Consider the following 17,222-nt stretch of genomic DNA (forward strand, 5'->3'; position numbering starts at 1 on the left):
AGGAATAAATGTCAACTGAATTGGCAGAAAATCAGAGACACACTCATTCACTTTCTTGACTGGTAATGACATGCAGTAGCCTCAATTTGCACTCGTGTGAGAGAGGGGTGAGTAATCTAAGGACAAATGAATTGAAAATGAACTGAACTAGGGAGAGAACAAGTTACAAAAGTCATATGCACTCATTCTGATCGATCTTCTATTTTAAAGAATGTTGTTTGATTTTCATTAATTTTTCTCAGAGAAAGATATGTAAATTTATTGGATTATATTCCTCGTCATTTGAATAACATGCACAATGAAATCATGATGCAACGAGTGTTGGACAAGCAACTTGTTGTGGAGCTGTTCGTTTTCCAGAATGCTGTTGAAAAACTTAACAGGTAATTATTTCTAATCATAGAGCCAATTGAAAAATGCTTTCTTAGGATGTCAGGAAGAGTTAAATTTGAACAGAAACTCAAGAATAGTACTGATAAAGGTAAATGGATGCAGTTCATCTGATGGTTTATCAATTTTCTTTTGTAGTGAGTCACTCAGAGGAAAATCCAATTTTTAATTCTTACTTTGTGATGAGTTGGCTGCTTTCAGCTAATATAACAGTAGTAAGTTTAGGACTGCTGGGGAGGGGTTGGGATAGGGGGGCTAAGATATACCCAAGTTTTACACACCTAGTCAATCAGGTTGTAAGTTTGCTCGGTTAGTTGGTAGATTTATTCTCAGATGTTTTGTCACCATGCTAGGTAACATCATCGGTGAGCCTCCAATGAAGCACTGTCCCACTTGCTAATTATGTGTCTTGGTCTATAGTATGGGTGATATTACTTCTGGTTATTTTTCTGAGAGATTGGTAAATGGGGTCCAAATTGATTTGTTTGTTAATGGAGTTCCGGTTTGAATGCCAGGACTTCCCGTGCGTGTCAAATACAAACCACCTCTCAACACCACACAAGCCAGAAGAACAGCGAACAGAACAGCTGCAGGATGGTATGAGAAATGATAAATAATGCCCACAACTGACTCCACAAATACAAACGAGAAATTTCGCACCAAAAAACTCTGTACACTAACAGGACTGAAAATGAATGGAGAAGTATGCTAGAACAAGCCATTAACACTAAACAACAGCGGACCAAGACAAAGAAAAGACGAGCCAAAAGGAAAAACCGGCCAAGCTCTCATACAGCAAAAACACAGACAATTCAGGGACTTGGATAAAGAACCTGTCGGACTGACCACTCATAGACAGGGAAGAAGCTGTCCTAGTATGAGGGATGAACTTCATCCACAGGGACACGGGAAAAAAAGCAGCACTGGAATCCACCCTGAAAGGCAATGGTCTTACAGAAGGAGTCCAGCAGGCCATCAGACAGGCAGTATTACTGAGACAGGTGAAATTAACAATCCAGACCTCTAAAGAATGAAACCTGAAGGATCCAACACACTCCGTTTCTAGGGATTGTGGAAGATACATAAACAAGGGATCCCTCTCAGACCCATAGTCTCACTTTCTGGTACACCAACATGCAGACTAGCAAAGCAATTATAACGCAAACTGAAACACCAAGTAGAAGACTCAAACCACTCCATCCACTCCACCCAGGAATTCTTTAACATTATAAAAGACACCAAGATGGAGGACGACAAGGTCATGGTTTCCTTCAGTGTGATGGTCCTATTCACATCAATAAATATCACCCTAGCCAAAGAGACACTAACCCCACTGCTAGACGAACCAAGGACACAAACCCTAGACAATGCCAACTCAATCAGCAAGGACAGCATCCTCAAACTAGTAGACCTGTGCCTCACAACTCACTTCATCTTCACATTAAGATCTTCAACCAAATCAATGGGACGCCTATGGGATCACCAACATCAGGACTCTTAGCAGAAGAAGTTATGGAGAGGTTAGAAAGAAAAACACTTTCCACGATCCATCCCAAGCTTTGTGTCTGCTATCTGGATGACACCTTTGTCATCACAAAACACAACAAATTAGAAGAAATCCAGAAACACATAGACAACATTCTTACTGATATAAAATTCACCAAAGAGGAGGAGAACAACAACAAAGTCCCCTTCCTTAGTAGAACGAAAGCCAATGGAGAGCTGCAGACCAGCATCTACAGGAAAACCACACACACTGACCAGATGCTCAACTACAAGAGCAATCAAGCAGTCAAAAGCAAGGACTGCAGATGCTGGAAATCAGAGTTTAGATCAGAGTGGTGCTGGAAAAGCACAGCAGGTCAGGCAGCATCCGAGGAGCAGGAAAATCGACGTTTTGTGCAAAAGCCCATCATCAGGAATAGTCGATTTTCCTGCTCCTCCGATGCTGCCTGACCTGCTGTGCTTTTCCAGCACCACTCTGATCTAAACTCTACAAGAGCAATCATTCCCAACATCCACAAATGGAGCTGCATACGGATATTATTTAAAGGAGCCACAAGACACTGCAGCACCCAGGAACTACAAGAAGCTGAGGAAAAACATCTGTACAACATATTCAGGAACAATGAGTATCCGACAAGCACAGTCCGCCGATTCTACACAATAGACCTAAACAGGAAGAAGACACAACATGCCCAGAGACTCTAGCCAACTAGGTGACAACCAGACTACTCTGGCCCCTAAGCATCATGGTAACCCACAAACCTACCACCACACTGAACCAGCTCCTGATGAATTTAAAGGACCCCTTACCAACAAATAACAGAACAAATGTCATATACAAAATACCTTTCAAGGATTGGAACAAACATTACATTGGACAAACAGGCAGGAAACTAGCCTCCAGCACACATGAGTACCAATAAGCCACCAAAAGACATGACCAACTATCACTAGTATCCTTACACACAGATGAAGAGGGACACCAGTTTGACTGGGCCAACACATCCATCCTGGGACAGGCTAAACAAAGACATACACGGGAATTCCTAGAGACCTAGCATTCAAACCAGAAATCCATTAACAACCATTTTGTTTTGGACTCCATTTGCCTACCTCTCAGAAAAAGAACCAGAAGTGATATCATTCACCACAACAGACCAAGACAGATAAATAGCTAATGGGACAGAACACCAGCACTTCATCAGAGGCTCCTTAATGATGTTACCTAGCATGCTAATGAAATCTACCAACTCAGTCAACAAACTTACAACCTGATCTACAAATCTTCTCTAAAATTGCAAACCCTAGTCCATATCTATTATCCTCTGCTAGAAAATACACAGTTGGATTTTGGCAAGGGGGTGGACAAGCTTGGATTTGGCTGTGAAGCCTCCTAATGATTGAACCAGCTGCCACTCATTACTTAGATAATAATCTGGCTGCTAAGCAATTGCCAGCTATGTTCTGATAAAGTTGCAGATATGGATTAGGAGCAGAAATAGGCCACTGTGCCATTCAATAAGATGGTGGCTGATCTGATTACTTCACCTTCCTGCCACCCCCAGCAATCTTACATCTCTTTAGAATATATTATGAGTAGGTCAGATTGTAATTGTGAATCCTTTGTTATCGCTGTACCAATAGTTCTCACTACAGTGAGTTTTTACAGTACATGAAGGAGGGAGATGCTTGAGTCCTACAGAAATCAGGAGAGGGTTTAGAAACCTCAAAGATCGTTGACTTCTGACCATATTGTAAACAGGGTGGACAAGATCATAAAAACCTAAGGCTGTAGAAATAGGAACAGGAGTAGGCAATTCAGCCCCTCGAGCTTATTCTACAATTCAGTAGTATCATGGGTAATCTGACAATTCTCATTTAAGCGTTCCTGCATTTTTCATGTAACCTTTGATTTCCCCAACTGATCAAGATTCTATCTATCTCAGCCTTAAATATATACACAGACTCTGTCCCTAGTTATCTGTGGCAAGGGATTCCAAAGACTTTCAACCCTCTGAGAGAAGAAATTCCTCCTCAGTTCAATCTTAAATTGGCATCCCTTTATTCTGAGAGTATGCTGTTTGGCCCTGGGCTATCCCATGAGGAGAAACATCATCTCAGCATTTACCCTGTCAAGCTTTCAAAGTCCCTATGAGCTCATTATTTTAAACTCCAGTGAATAGAGTCCAACCTGTTTAGCCTTTGCTCATAAGACAGACCCTCCATACCAGGAGTCACCCTAGTGAAACTTCTCTGATCTGTCTCCAATGGATTGCCATCTTTCTTTAAAGAAGAGGCCCAAACTGCTCACAGTATTTCAGTTGTGGTCTCACCAGCACCTTGTATAGTTGCAGTAAGCTCCCCTACTCTTATACTGCAACCCCATTGAAGTAAGGATCAATACTCCATTAGCCTTCTTGATTACTTGCTGCACTTGTGTGTTAGTTTTCTGTATTTCATGCACATGTACCTCCAAGTCCCTTTGTGTTGCAGATTACTGCAGTTTTCATCCATTGTTTTCCCTTCCAAAATGAACAATTTCACATTTTCCCACATTATAATCCATGTGCCAGTTTTTTGCCCACTTACTAAACCTATCAAATATCTCTCAGTAAACTGTTTGTAGCCCTCTTGCTACCTACCTTTCCAATTATTTATGTGTCACCTGCAAATTTAGCCACAATATCTTTGCTTTCTTACTTCCAAGTTATCAGTATATGTTGTAAACAATTCTGGTCCCAGCACAGATCCCTGTGGAACCCTATTAGTTATGGGTTGCCATTCTGGAAAAGAACCCCTTATCCCACATGCTATTTCTGACACATTAGTCAATTTTCTATCTATGCCAATGTACTACCTCCACTATCACAGGCTCCTATGACTTCATCTTTTATGAGAGACCTTGTTTGAACATCTTCTGGAAGTCAAAATACAACATATCTCCTGGTATCCTGAAAAACACTTCCTTGAAAAACTCTAAATTAGTCACACACCATTTCCATTTTATGAAGCCATGTTGATTCTATTTGAGTAGATTATGATTTTCCAAATATTCTGCTATTTTTTAATAATTGATTCCAATATTTTTGCAGTTATAGATGTGAGGCTAATTGGCCAATAGTGACCTTTTTTGTCTTTTGACCTTTTTGAATAGGGGTGTCACATTGAAATTTTCCACTCCTCTGGTACTTCTCCAGAATCCGTGGATTTTTGGAAAGTTATAACTAATACATCACCATCTGTTGCTACCTCTTTTTGGATCCTAGGGTAGGGCCAGGGAACTTATTTGCCTTTAGCCTCATTAGTTTGTCTAACACTACCTCTGTCGTATTGGTGATGGTACTTTACTTCTTCCCCATATTCCTTAGTATTAATGGAATGATCCCATATTGTCAAAGATTGGTGTCCAAGAAAATGCAAGCTAAACTTCCCACATGTACCAACATATCAGTAATCATCACTATTAATTTTTTGCAAGCAGATAGTTCCTCTCTTGGAATATTCAAATATAGTCTTTATGCCTGATAAATTATATGATGGGCAGTAATGGGCTAGTATTGTGATATTACCTCATATGCTATCCTGTTGTGACTTACACTGGTGTCCAGTTATAAACCCACTACACAGATAGCATTTTTGATTCTGTATGTGGATCTTGAGCATTTGGAGGGGGATGTGAGGAGGACATCAAACTTCAACTTTGACCACCATGCGAGAAATAACTTGTATTGGATCACTATAGTAAACAACACAATTTTGCACTGCAATCAATAGAATGTAGAATGTAGCAAGTTGTATGTCATGCACCCAATCTATTTGAAATCCTATTCTGTGAGACCCCGTATTCTGTGTTTTCATCAGAAATCAATAAGGAATGATCAGTGGGTGCAAGTATAGGCTATTTTCCTCAAGGTAATGGGCTCTAAGATCCTTTGTAACCTCCTTGACAACTCAACTAAAATCTCAGCTAATTCAGCATAAAGCACAAAAGATGAGAACCATGTAATACTTGCATCACATTGAATAATTAAAACTTTTAGTGTAAACTTTTATGTAGTACATCTAAGTCATTTTTAGTTCATAGCCTCTGGAAATGAGCAATATATTTTCTGAATCATCAGGGTTTTTAAATTGCCACAGTTAACACTAAGCAAAGATGTGCAGACAAAATACTTCCAATTGTAATTAGCTCCTTTATCGTAGATCATGTGAACTATGCCAAATCTGTGTCTTTTTTCCAGTGAACTTGGTGAACTTCGAGAACGTGATCACAAGGTGGCTAAGACTGTTGAGAAAACACAGACTGATCTGAGTGATGCATTGATTGATGCCCAGAAAAATGCCAAGTGAGTCTGCAGTGTTCTGACACACATACTGGCAGATTAAAAAAGAAAACTATGAATTCTGTAAACATGAAAATGAGCTCTATCAAGGAAGAGTTTTGACCAGTCACAGAATATGCATTAAGGTTTCAGTGCAATGGGTTAGAGGCATACATTGCTTTAGAATTGGAAATAAATTGCCACAATGATTGAAAGAATGTGATGTTTAAAACTTAGCTCGAGGCTAAACAGGATTTTAAGGTCTATTTCAACATAAAAGAGTGAGAGGTAAGGACAATAAAAAGAGGACTAAACTCCATAAAGATTTGCATTTTCCATGATATGGGAGTTTAACGTGTCAGTCCAGAAGGCAAGGTTGAAATTTTTCCATGGCTATCTTTGTAGCAAGGTAAGCCCAGTGGCGAAGCATGGCACCTGAGGATGAACAACTTCGTCATTGGCTGGGGCCGCAGTGGTGAGAGAGCACCATGGCAGCATCGACAGCAGCGATATTCTCCAATGTTGGTGAACCTGGCACGGGCAGTGGCGAAGGTGAATGACGGTGCCTGAGGATCGGCGATTTTGACATTAGTTGGGTCTGGCAGGGCAGTGGTGGTTCCGAACTGGCTGCTTCTGCATTGTTCATCTGTTTCCTGTGGCAACATTCTTTTCCCTTGCTGACTGTGCCTGCTTCAGTGCAGTGCAGCCACCTTTTGATTTCTTTTTATTGAAGCGCTCCCAAAACCTGCAATGAAAACCATAATTCTGTTGTCTTTTTTGATGAATCTGTGTGATGAATCTGCAAACTGGTCAGGTGGTTGTACAGGAGAAAAATGTTGAAGAGGAAGAAAAGGCTGCTGATGAAGAAACCACTGCTACTCACTTTCACACTTTTAGCCAGCAATTGATTGCATGGACCATGCTTGGAGTATTGTGTACAGTTCTGGTCACTGCATCATAGGAAGGCTGTGGAGCATTGAGAAGGGTTCAGAGGAGATTTAGTAGGATGCTGCCGAGAACAGAAGGAAAGCCTTATGAGGAAAGGCTGAGGGACTTGAGGCTGTTTTTGTGGGAGAGAACAAGGTTGAGAGGTGACTTAATTGAGACATATAAGGTAATCAGTGTACAGTGAGACCATCTTTCCCCCGATAGTGATGGCTAGCACGAGGGGACATAGCTTTAAACTGAGGAGTGGCAGATTATAGGACAGATGTCAGAGGTAGTTTCCTTACTCCGAGTAGAAGGGTGTGGAGCACACTGCCTGCAACAGTAGTCGAGTTGCCATTTAAATTATCATTGGATAGAGATATGGATGAAAATGAGTAGTGTAGATTAGATGGGCTTTGGATTCATTTCACAGGTCGGCGCAACATTGAGGGCTGAAGGGCCTGTACTGCGCTGTAATGTTCTATGTTCTCTATGTTCTCTATGTAACTTTGGTATAGTTGAGGCGTGATATCCTCATTCGTGAGACAGCATACATGAATGATCTTGAGCATGGAGGAATTTGCTTCCAATTCTGCAAATTTGCCTTTGCACTGGGATCAATGTGTAAGTGCTGGCTAATTTGTCACACCCATGGACCAACCATGATACAGCATCTGATGACTGATGCCTCAGTGTCACAGTGAATGGGCAGGGATTACAGGCTGGAGAGTACTGAAGTAGGAAATCTCAGCCACAGCTGCTTTAGGTAAAAGTGGTGGATGTGCAGGATGATCTACCAAAGGAGGCTGTACAAAACATATTGCAAATCTGATAAAAGCAGTGTTTGTTTTACAGATAATGTTGCTGAGCACATTTGAAAGTAAATGGCAGGCTTTTACTAGTTCCTGTAGGCAGGGTCGAGTAAAATAGCATGAAACTTACATTGGACCAGTCCCTAATGTCTGCTCACCACTAATCAGTTGGACATTTTCCTAAGTTTTTGTGATTTTACTAATGGCATGCAAAATGCATACGGCCTTGCAAATTCAAATGAGGCAAGATCTTATTGATGGCCTGGTTGGTATTCAATTGTGGATTAGTGGTGCTGGAAGAGCACAGCAGTTCAGGCAGCATCCAACGAGCAGCGAAATCAACGTTTCGGGCAAAAGCCCTTCATCAGGAATAAAGGCAGTGAGCCTGAAGCATGGAGAGATAAGCTAGAGGAGGGTGGGGGTGGGGAGAGAGTAGCATAGAGTACAATGGGTGAGTGGGGGAGGAGATGAAGGTGATAGGTCAAGGAGGAGAGGGTGGAGTGGATAGGTGGAAAAGAAGATAGGCAGGTCGGACAAGTCAAGGAGACAGTAACTGAGCTGGAAGTTTGAAACTAGGATGAGGTGGGGGAAGGGGAAATGAGGAAGCTGTTGAAGTCCACATTGATGCCCTGGGGTTGAAGTGTTCTGAGGCGGAAGATGAGGCGTTCTTCCTCCAGGCGTCTGGTGGTGAGGGAGCGGCGGTGAAGGAGGCCCAGGACCTCCATGTCCTCGGCAGAGTGGGAGGGGGAGTTGAAATGTTGGGCCACGGGGCGGTTTGGTTGATTGGTGCGGGTGTCTCGGAGATGTTCCCTAAAGCGCTCTGCTAGGAGGCGCCCAGTCTTCCCAATGTAGAGGAGACCACATTGGGAGCAACGGATACAATAAATGATATTGGTGGATGTGCAGGTGAAACTTTGATGGATGTGGAAGGCTCCTTTAGGGCCTTGGATAGAGGTGAGAGAGGAGGTGTGGGCACAGGTTTTACAGTTCCTGCGGTGGCAGGGGAAAGTGCCAGAATGGGAGGGTGGGTCGTAGGGGGGTGTGGACCTGACCAGGTAGTCACGGAGGGAACGGTCTTTGCGGAAGGTGGAAAGGGGTGGGGAGGGAAATAACGGAGGGCTTGGAGGCCCTGGTTCCGTTTCCCCGGCTCCCAACGCCTTATCTTCACCATGGATAACCAATCCCTCTACACCTCCATTCGCCATGACCAGGGCCTCCAAGCCCTCCGTTATTTCCTCTCCAGACGTCCCCAACAGTACCCTTCCACTGACACTCACATTCGTTTGGCCGAACTGGTCCTCACCCTTAACAATTTCTCCTTTGAATCCTCCCACTTCCTCCAGACCAAAGGCGTAGCCATGGGCACACGTATGGGCCCCAGCTATGCCTGTCTCTTTGTTGGCTATGTAGAACAGTTGATCTTCCGTAATTACACCGGCACCACTCCCCACCTCTTCCTCCGCTACATTGATGACTGCATTGGCGCCACCTCGTGCTCCCGCGAGGAGGTTGAGCAATTAATCAACTTCACCAACACATTCCACCCTGACCTTAAATTTACCTGGACTATCTCTGACACCTCGCTCCCCTTCCTCGACCTCTCCATCTCCATTAGTGACGACCGACTTGACACTGACATTTTTTACAAACCCACCGACTCCCATAGCTACCTGGATTACACCTCTTCCCACCCTATCTCTTGCAAAAATGCCATCCCGTATTCCCAATTTCTCCGCCTCCACCGTATCTGCTCCCAGGAGGACCAGTTCCACCATAGGACACACCAGATGGCCTCCTTCTTTAGAGACCGCAATTTCCCTTCCCACGTGGTTAAAGATGCCCTCCAACGCATCTCGTCCACATCCCGCACCTCCGCCCTCAGACCCCACCCCTCCAACTGTAACAAGGACAGAACGCCCCTGGTGCTCACCTTCCGCCCTACAAACCTTCGCATCAACCAAATCATCCACCGACATTTCCGCCACCTCCAAAAAGACCCCACCACCAGGGATATATTTCCCTCCCCACCCCTTTCCACCTTCCGCAAAGACCGTTCCCTCCGTGACTACCTGGTCAGGTCCACACCCCCCTACGACCCACCCTCCCATTCTGGCACTTTCCCCTGCCACCGCAGGAACTGTAAAACCTGTGCCCACACCTCCTCCCTCACCTCTATCCAAGGCCCTAAAGGAGCCTTCCACATCCATCAAAGTTTCACCTGCACATCCACCAATATCATTTATTGTATCCGTTGCTCCCAATGTGGTCTCCTCTACATTGGGGAGACTGGGCGCCTCCTAGCAGAGCGCTTTAGGGAACATCTCCGAGACACCCGCACCAATCAACCAAACCGCCCCGTGGCCCAACATTTCAACTCCCCCTCCCACTCTGCCGAGGACATGGAGGTCCTGGGCCTCCTTCACCGCCGCTCCCTCACCACCAGACGCCTGGAGGAAGAACGCCTCATCTTCCGCCTCGGAACACTTCAACCCCAGGGCATCAATGTGGACTTCAACAGCTTCCTCATTTCCCCTTCCCCCACCTCATCCTAGTTTCAAACTTCCAGCTCAGTTACTGTCTCCTTGACTTGTCCGACCTGCCTATCTTCTTTTCCACCTATCCACTCCACCCTCTCCTCCTTGACCTATCACCTTCATCTCCTCCCCCACTCACCCATTGTACTCTATGCTACTCTCTCCCCACCCCCACCCTCCTCTAGCTTATCTCTCCATGCTTCAGGCTCACTGCCTTTATTCCTGATGAAGGGCTTTTGCCCGAAACGTTGATTTCGCTGCTCGTTGGATGCTGCCTGAACTGCTGTGCTCTTCCAGCACCACTAATCCAGTATTTGGTTTTCAGCATCTGCAGTCATTGTTTTTACCTTGGTATTCAATTGTGCCAGGAACTGAGAACCAACAGAAGAGCTGACTGAAAGCTTTGTCTTTTAGAAGCAATGCTCTCAGTTTAGAGGTTCTTCAGAGGGTGGGACCAAAATGAAGTGCTCCTACTAAAAGGTATCTCCTGTAGAATGAGGAGTGAGTGGGCTGCCAATTGGATGATATGAGTGGAAAGTGTACGACAAGTGGGTGAAGAGGTTCAACCACATATCAATCTCCAGGATAGTCACAGATGCTTAATACCGTGAGTTTGAAGGAAGCCACATGTTCACACTATTCTGAGAACTGCTTTCCAGCAACAAGAAAAGGCAGGATGACATTCTTGAAACTCATCACCATGAGACATAATTTGGTTGTGCAAGTCAATGCCTTTAGACTTTAATTTCTGCACGAAGAGGAGAATGGCATAGAGATAGGATAGAGCCAAGTGGAGTAGTTCATGCCTTCTTAAATTCTACTTAGTTAATATAATGGTATGTTGTGTCATATCTCCAGAGGTCAGAAACAAGCTAAAGGCTTTCGTGCAGTGTCAGTTGTGTTCTGCAGTTTGCACTTTCCTAAGCTAGATCTCTAATCATAATTTCTTTTTTGTCCAAGAGCTGTAAAATTCAGACTCTACCTGCTGACACCTAGGATTAAGTGTCTTAACAGTGACATCTCTGATTTAAATTGAAATAAGTTTTAGAAACCTTGAAAACAATGTAAAACTATTTTAAAACACGTATTGAGAAGGAGAACACCTGTTAGACATAGTAGATTTTAAAACAAAAAGTAAGAACTGGCATTGAAATTTGCATCCGTATGCACAGCCTGAGAGGGACAAAAGGGGTTGAGCATGTGCAATCAGTAGGCATTTTGTAAAACTTATCACGTACATAGCTTGTCCACTAGAATGACTGGTAGTTGCTACTCAACTAAAGTTTTGTTTGATTCCAAACAAGAGAAATAAATTGTTTTTATATTCACAGTCTGCTGGATGAATATCACCAGTTGTATGAATTGCAGAGAAAAAGATTAATTTCCCAAGTGAATGCCCTGACCCAGGAGAAGGATTGGTGGAGTGAAGCAGCCTATAGCCTGGCATTGAAGGTAAATCACACTGCATTTTTATGTGTTGTACTTTGACTGCAATAACTAATTTGCATCCTTCACCCTGCCCCATCCCTCATCCCTGTCATTCATCTTAAACAGCATATTTATTTGTACGTTTCAATCATTTATTTAGCTGCCTATCTGGATGGGATGCATTCTTGCAGATTCTAGTTAATAAGTCATTGTCCATGTAAGTTATATGATTTCTTGACAAGTGAATCCATTCAAACATTGCACACACACCTGGGGATTCTACAAAATATACAAATTGTCTTGCATTCAGTTTTGTGGATGTCATAATCACATTGCATTACTGATGAGAGATTATGCTCAATTCAGTTAAAATGTATTGTTCAATACATTTGGTTATTCCATAGTTCCTTCACAGATTGAAAATATAGGTCCCAATCCCTTTATTATAGGAAAACAACTCTGCAGTGCATGTCATTGCTGCTATACTGGTAGAATGGTGAACTAACCTGTAGAATTTGGACTGTCCAGGTCATTCTCCTCATTTGTTTTTAATGTCTACACTGGCAGTAGTGGATTGGAAAATATTGATTTATATATGTCTATTTTGTGTCTATATGATGGTCAGAAATAATTTTTTTACCTTGTTCAAAACAAATGAGAAAATAATTGGGTTGGGTGTCCCATTTACTAGTATCACCATCCCTGAGTATGTTGTTTCCTAATGGCCACCACCCATGCTCCCCACCTTTGGCTGATTAGTCTATATTGCCCTATGTTGAAACACATCCGGGAAGAAGCACTGAGGGTGTTAAGGGCACAAGGTCAGATACTAAGTTGCCTTGTCAGAATCTAAACTGAACACTGATTAGCACGTTATTCCTTTGCAAGCAGCCCCGTTGCCAGTGAGCCCTCCGATCAATTTGCTGATGATTGAGAGTGGACTGTGGATAGAGGATTTCGAAGCCATCACCAAGAGTGGCTGTATAGCACTGCTACTGACTAAACTGGTCTTAAAAGACACAGCTGCTAAACTGCATCAGAAGGAGGTAGTGAAAGATCCAACAAGAGTGAAAACTTTAATTGATCTCATCCTTCCCAGTCTGCTTGTCACAGATAGATAAGTCCATGAATGTATCAGGAGGAGTGACAACTGCACACTCTGTGTGAAGGCAAATCCTACGTACACACATATACTCCATCCTGTGTAGCACTACTATGATGTCAAATGGGTCAGACTTCAAACAGAAGTAACACTCAAAACGTGAAGCTCTGTGGCCACACCATCAAGCTGAGAGTCGAAAGGTGATGAAGGGCTCATGCCCAAAACGTTGACTCTCCATTCCTCGGATGCTGCCTGGCCTGCTGTGCTTTTTCAGTGCCACACTTTTCAACTCTTGACTCTCCAGCATCGCAGTCCTCACTTTCTCCATCAAGCTGAGAGATCAATTCTTATTTGATGAAAATTGCAGAAGTAAAGAAAGAAAATAGAGAAGTGGCTGTGGAGAGAGCAACAGACTTAATGTTTCTAATCCAAAGACTTTCTTTGAAAGAGTGCAGGAGGGCATGACAGGAGCAGCACAAGGCATAGCAAAAAAAAATGTCAGCCTTAATCCTGGTGAAACTACAACACAGGAGTGCTCGCATGCCAAATAGTGGAAACAGTAAATAATAGGTAGGGCTAAGAAATTCCCCACCAATGGATCATATCAAAATTCTGCAGTCCTGCCACAACCGTCATAAAGTGGTGCTGGACAATTAAACGACTAAAAAAACGAAGGTTTAACTAGTGTCCAATCCTCAATACTAGGGGAGTCAAGCATTTCAGTTGAAAACCAAGGCTGAAGCATTGCAGTAATCTTCTGCCCAAAAGTCCAAGTGGATGATCCATCTTGGCTTTTCTGAGGACTCCAGCATCACAGACCCCAGTCTTCAGTCAATTCAGTTTATGTGATATTCAGAAATGGCTGAAGGCATGCGATTCTGAAAACATGATGAGTCCTGATAACTTTCCGACAGTAGTACTGAAAACTGTATGCCCCTAGCCGAGTTTTATTAATACAGTAGTACCTCAATACAAAAAAAGATAAATGCACTCTCAATTATTAGTAAATTGATGGAAGGGCTCATTGACAGTACTATCAAGAGACACTTCCAAAGGAATAACCTGCTAACCAGTATTCAGTTTAAGTTCTGACAAAGCAACTTACCATCTGACCTTGTTACAGCTTTGCTCTAAGTATGAACAAAAGAATTAGAGTTCAGAGGTGAGGTGTGAGTAACTGGCCTTGATATTAAGACAACATATGACTGAATATGGCATCACCTGTATGTTCAGGACTGAATGGCCTACTCTTACTCTTAGTTACTATGTTCCCTTCCAATGTACACACTACCCTGTCTTGGAAGTGTATCATCATTCCTTTATAGTTATTGGATCAAAATCCTGGAAATCAATTCCTAACAGGACTGTGGGTGTCCCCACACCTTAAAAACTGTAGCGGTTCACGAAAGCAGCTCACCATCATCTTCACTAGGGCAATTAGGAATGGGCAATAACTTCTAGCATAGCCAACAATGCCCACATCCTATGAACAAAAGAGGCTGCCAGTTTGGTGTAGTCTATTTTGCATACTGCATAAAATCGGTTTTACTGTCTTCGTGTCACTATAGTTTCTCCATTACTTTATCAAAACAATCTCCAGCAAAATCACGAGTTAATTCAAAACTGGTATTGCAGAGATGACATGGACTGGGACTCATCTGTCACTTTAAATGTTTTGAAATGCAAGTAAATGAAGTAAAACAGGGATAAATAGTTAAAGAAATTCCTATTCTTTTTGTTTTATTAAGCTATTTTAATTTGCTGTGACAATTTTATGTGACAAAAAAAGGAATTAAAATAGTGCAGCAAAATCCACCTTTGCAGTTTTAAAAACAGAATTTTGTCACTTAACACCATGGAATCAGGAAAGTGTCCAGTTTATTAAATAAATTGCATTTGGTATGGGACCAAGTAAGGTAAACCAGGTGAAGGTCTCTGTACTGAACCATACTTAAAAGTATCTTTAACATCTAATGTGCAAAATGCCTCCTTTATAGATGATTGGACCAAAAATCAGTTTTGTAATTGGAATGTTAGATCTTGGTGAAATCCTGAAATTTACACAAAGAAATCTTTGTTCATTGTTCTCTTTATAGGTGATTGAAGAGCAGGATCTCAAACTAGTTCATGACCTTCAAGTCAGTGAGAAACTCTGGGTTAAAGTTGCACAACACTTTGCCACAGTGCTCGGCACAAAGGTAGTAACTCTTTCATTTACTGATGTAGTTGAAAATTAAACATTTAATCCACAAACATTACCTGAAATTGCATGAAGTGTCAGTTTGGTTGCCTGGAACAACTTTATGGCAAAACTCATAGCCAGTGCTGGAATTTCCTGCAAATGTTATGATTACTCTTGAGGATAAAAATAAAACTGGAGCATATTTTCTTTTGAGGCTTAGGCACAGAATAACGCATTGTTCTGACATTAAGCCTTTGTTTAAATGGCAATGGTAGGTGTTGTACATTTTGTCTCCAAAGCACCTACTTTATAAATCAATGAAAAGTGTCTTGTCCATAATGCTCACTCTATCATTTACAATTATGTGTGCCCTAAAATTCTTTGTTTTAGATCACTATCAGAATACAGGCCTTTAATTGACAGAATGTCTTTTATTATTGTTGCCAATTGTGTTAATATTGCACCATTGAAAATATTCAAAAAATATGACATGCAAATTTATAATTTTCCATGTATTAGTTTGAAATTTCTCATAGAATAACGCTGACTTGGACTTGACTCTCTTTAAAGTTTAAAAACAGAATTATTTGAACCTCTATTTGATTATATGAAACTTTACAGGGCACAGAAAGAGGCCAGAATCACAGAAGTGTTATAGCACAGAAGGAGGCCTAGTAACCCATCATGTCTGCACTGACCCTTCAAATGAGCATAATTATCTACTGCCAATTTCCTATTTTATTCCCATGGCCTCATTCTTGATTTCTATCAAAATAATCATCTAATGCCCTCTTGAATACATCAGTTAAGCCTGCCTCCACCAGAGTTCCAGGCAGTGTTCCATTACCGAACTAACTTACTCTGTGAGAATCTTTTCTAGCATCACTTTTTCTACTTACGCAAATCACTTTAAATTTATGCTCTCTGGTTCTTGATCCTTTTACAAATGGGAACAGTTTCTCCCTATTTATTCTATCATGGCTGCTCAAGATTTTGAAAACCAGTATCAATCTCCTGTAAGCCTTTTTTTTATCTAAGGAGAACAGCCAAAACTTCTTTGGTCTATCCTCAGAACTGAAGGTTATCATCCCTGGAACAATTTTTGTAAATCACTCTGCATTCTCTCCAAAATGTTCACATCCTTCCTATAATGTGGTGCCTTCAACAGTGCACAATACTCCAGCTGAAGTCTAGCAAGTACTTTATACAAGTTCAACATGGATGCAAAATGTTAATTCAGTTTTTTTCTTCCAGAGATGCTGCTAGACCTGCTGAGTTTCTCTAGCACTTTGTTTTTGTTTCATATCTTTTGTTTTATTCAACATCATCTCCTTGCTCCTGTAGTCTATACCCCTATTAATAAAGCTAAGGATGCTTTGTTTTATTAATTGGTCTCTCAATTTTTTCTTACACCTTCAGTGATCTATGAACATATCCACCCAGGTCCTTGTGTTCCTTTACCCCTAACTATATAATGTCTTTCAATGTTCTTCTGATCAAAACAGATCATCTCCTACTTCTCTGCATTGAACACCAACTACCATACATTTACCCACTTCAACTTGTTTATGTCCTTTTGGAGTTCTACACCACCCTCTTCACAGTTTACAGTTCTACACTTTATATCAACAGTAATCTTTGAAATTGTCCCACACACCAAGATCTAGATCATTGATATATTTCAGGAACAGCAAGGGTCCTATCAGCAACTCCTATGAATCTTCAATACAAACCTTCCTTCAGTCTGAAGAACGTTCATTAACCACTATTCTGTTTCCTATTACTTCATGTTGCATTTAGTCCATGACTAACAACTTTCCTCATGTCTGTTATGTGGCACCATATCAAATGCCTTCCAGAAGCCATATACGCTGCATCAACAACATTAAACTCATCAAACCTTTGTTGAACCTGAGATGAGGGCCAAAGTTGAGAAGACAAGGACTGCATAGTGACCTAATTGAGTATGGGAATTGAACCTCCACTGTTGATTTCACTCTTTCGAAAGCTAACTGTCTG

The 17,222-nt window shown here is 41.9% G+C and overlaps 1 protein-coding gene across 5 annotated transcripts in view; it reads left to right on the forward strand.

Annotated features, from left to right (window-relative positions):
• axdnd1 (axonemal dynein light chain domain containing 1) overlaps positions 1-17,222 on the forward strand; it is a 176,176-nt gene that overhangs the window by 71,238 nt on the left and 87,716 nt on the right. For all 5 annotated transcript variants that reach the window (XR_011961097.1, XR_011961098.1, XM_072573680.1 and 2 more), the window contains exons 11-14: positions 243-383; positions 6,138-6,242; positions 11,823-11,943; positions 15,118-15,219. Coding sequence is in view for 3 of the 5 variants with exons in the window: in XM_072573680.1 (XP_072429781.1) it covers positions 243-383; positions 6,138-6,242; positions 11,823-11,943; positions 15,118-15,219 (469 nt within the window). In the remaining 2 variants the exon portion in view is untranslated. The remainder of the gene's footprint in view (positions 1-242; positions 384-6,137; positions 6,243-11,822; positions 11,944-15,117; positions 15,220-17,222) is intronic.

This window comes from Chiloscyllium punctatum, chromosome 7 (assembly GCF_047496795.1).
Source record: "Chiloscyllium punctatum isolate Juve2018m chromosome 7, sChiPun1.3, whole genome shotgun sequence".
Taxonomy (NCBI): Eukaryota; Metazoa; Chordata; class Chondrichthyes; order Orectolobiformes; family Hemiscylliidae; genus Chiloscyllium; species Chiloscyllium punctatum.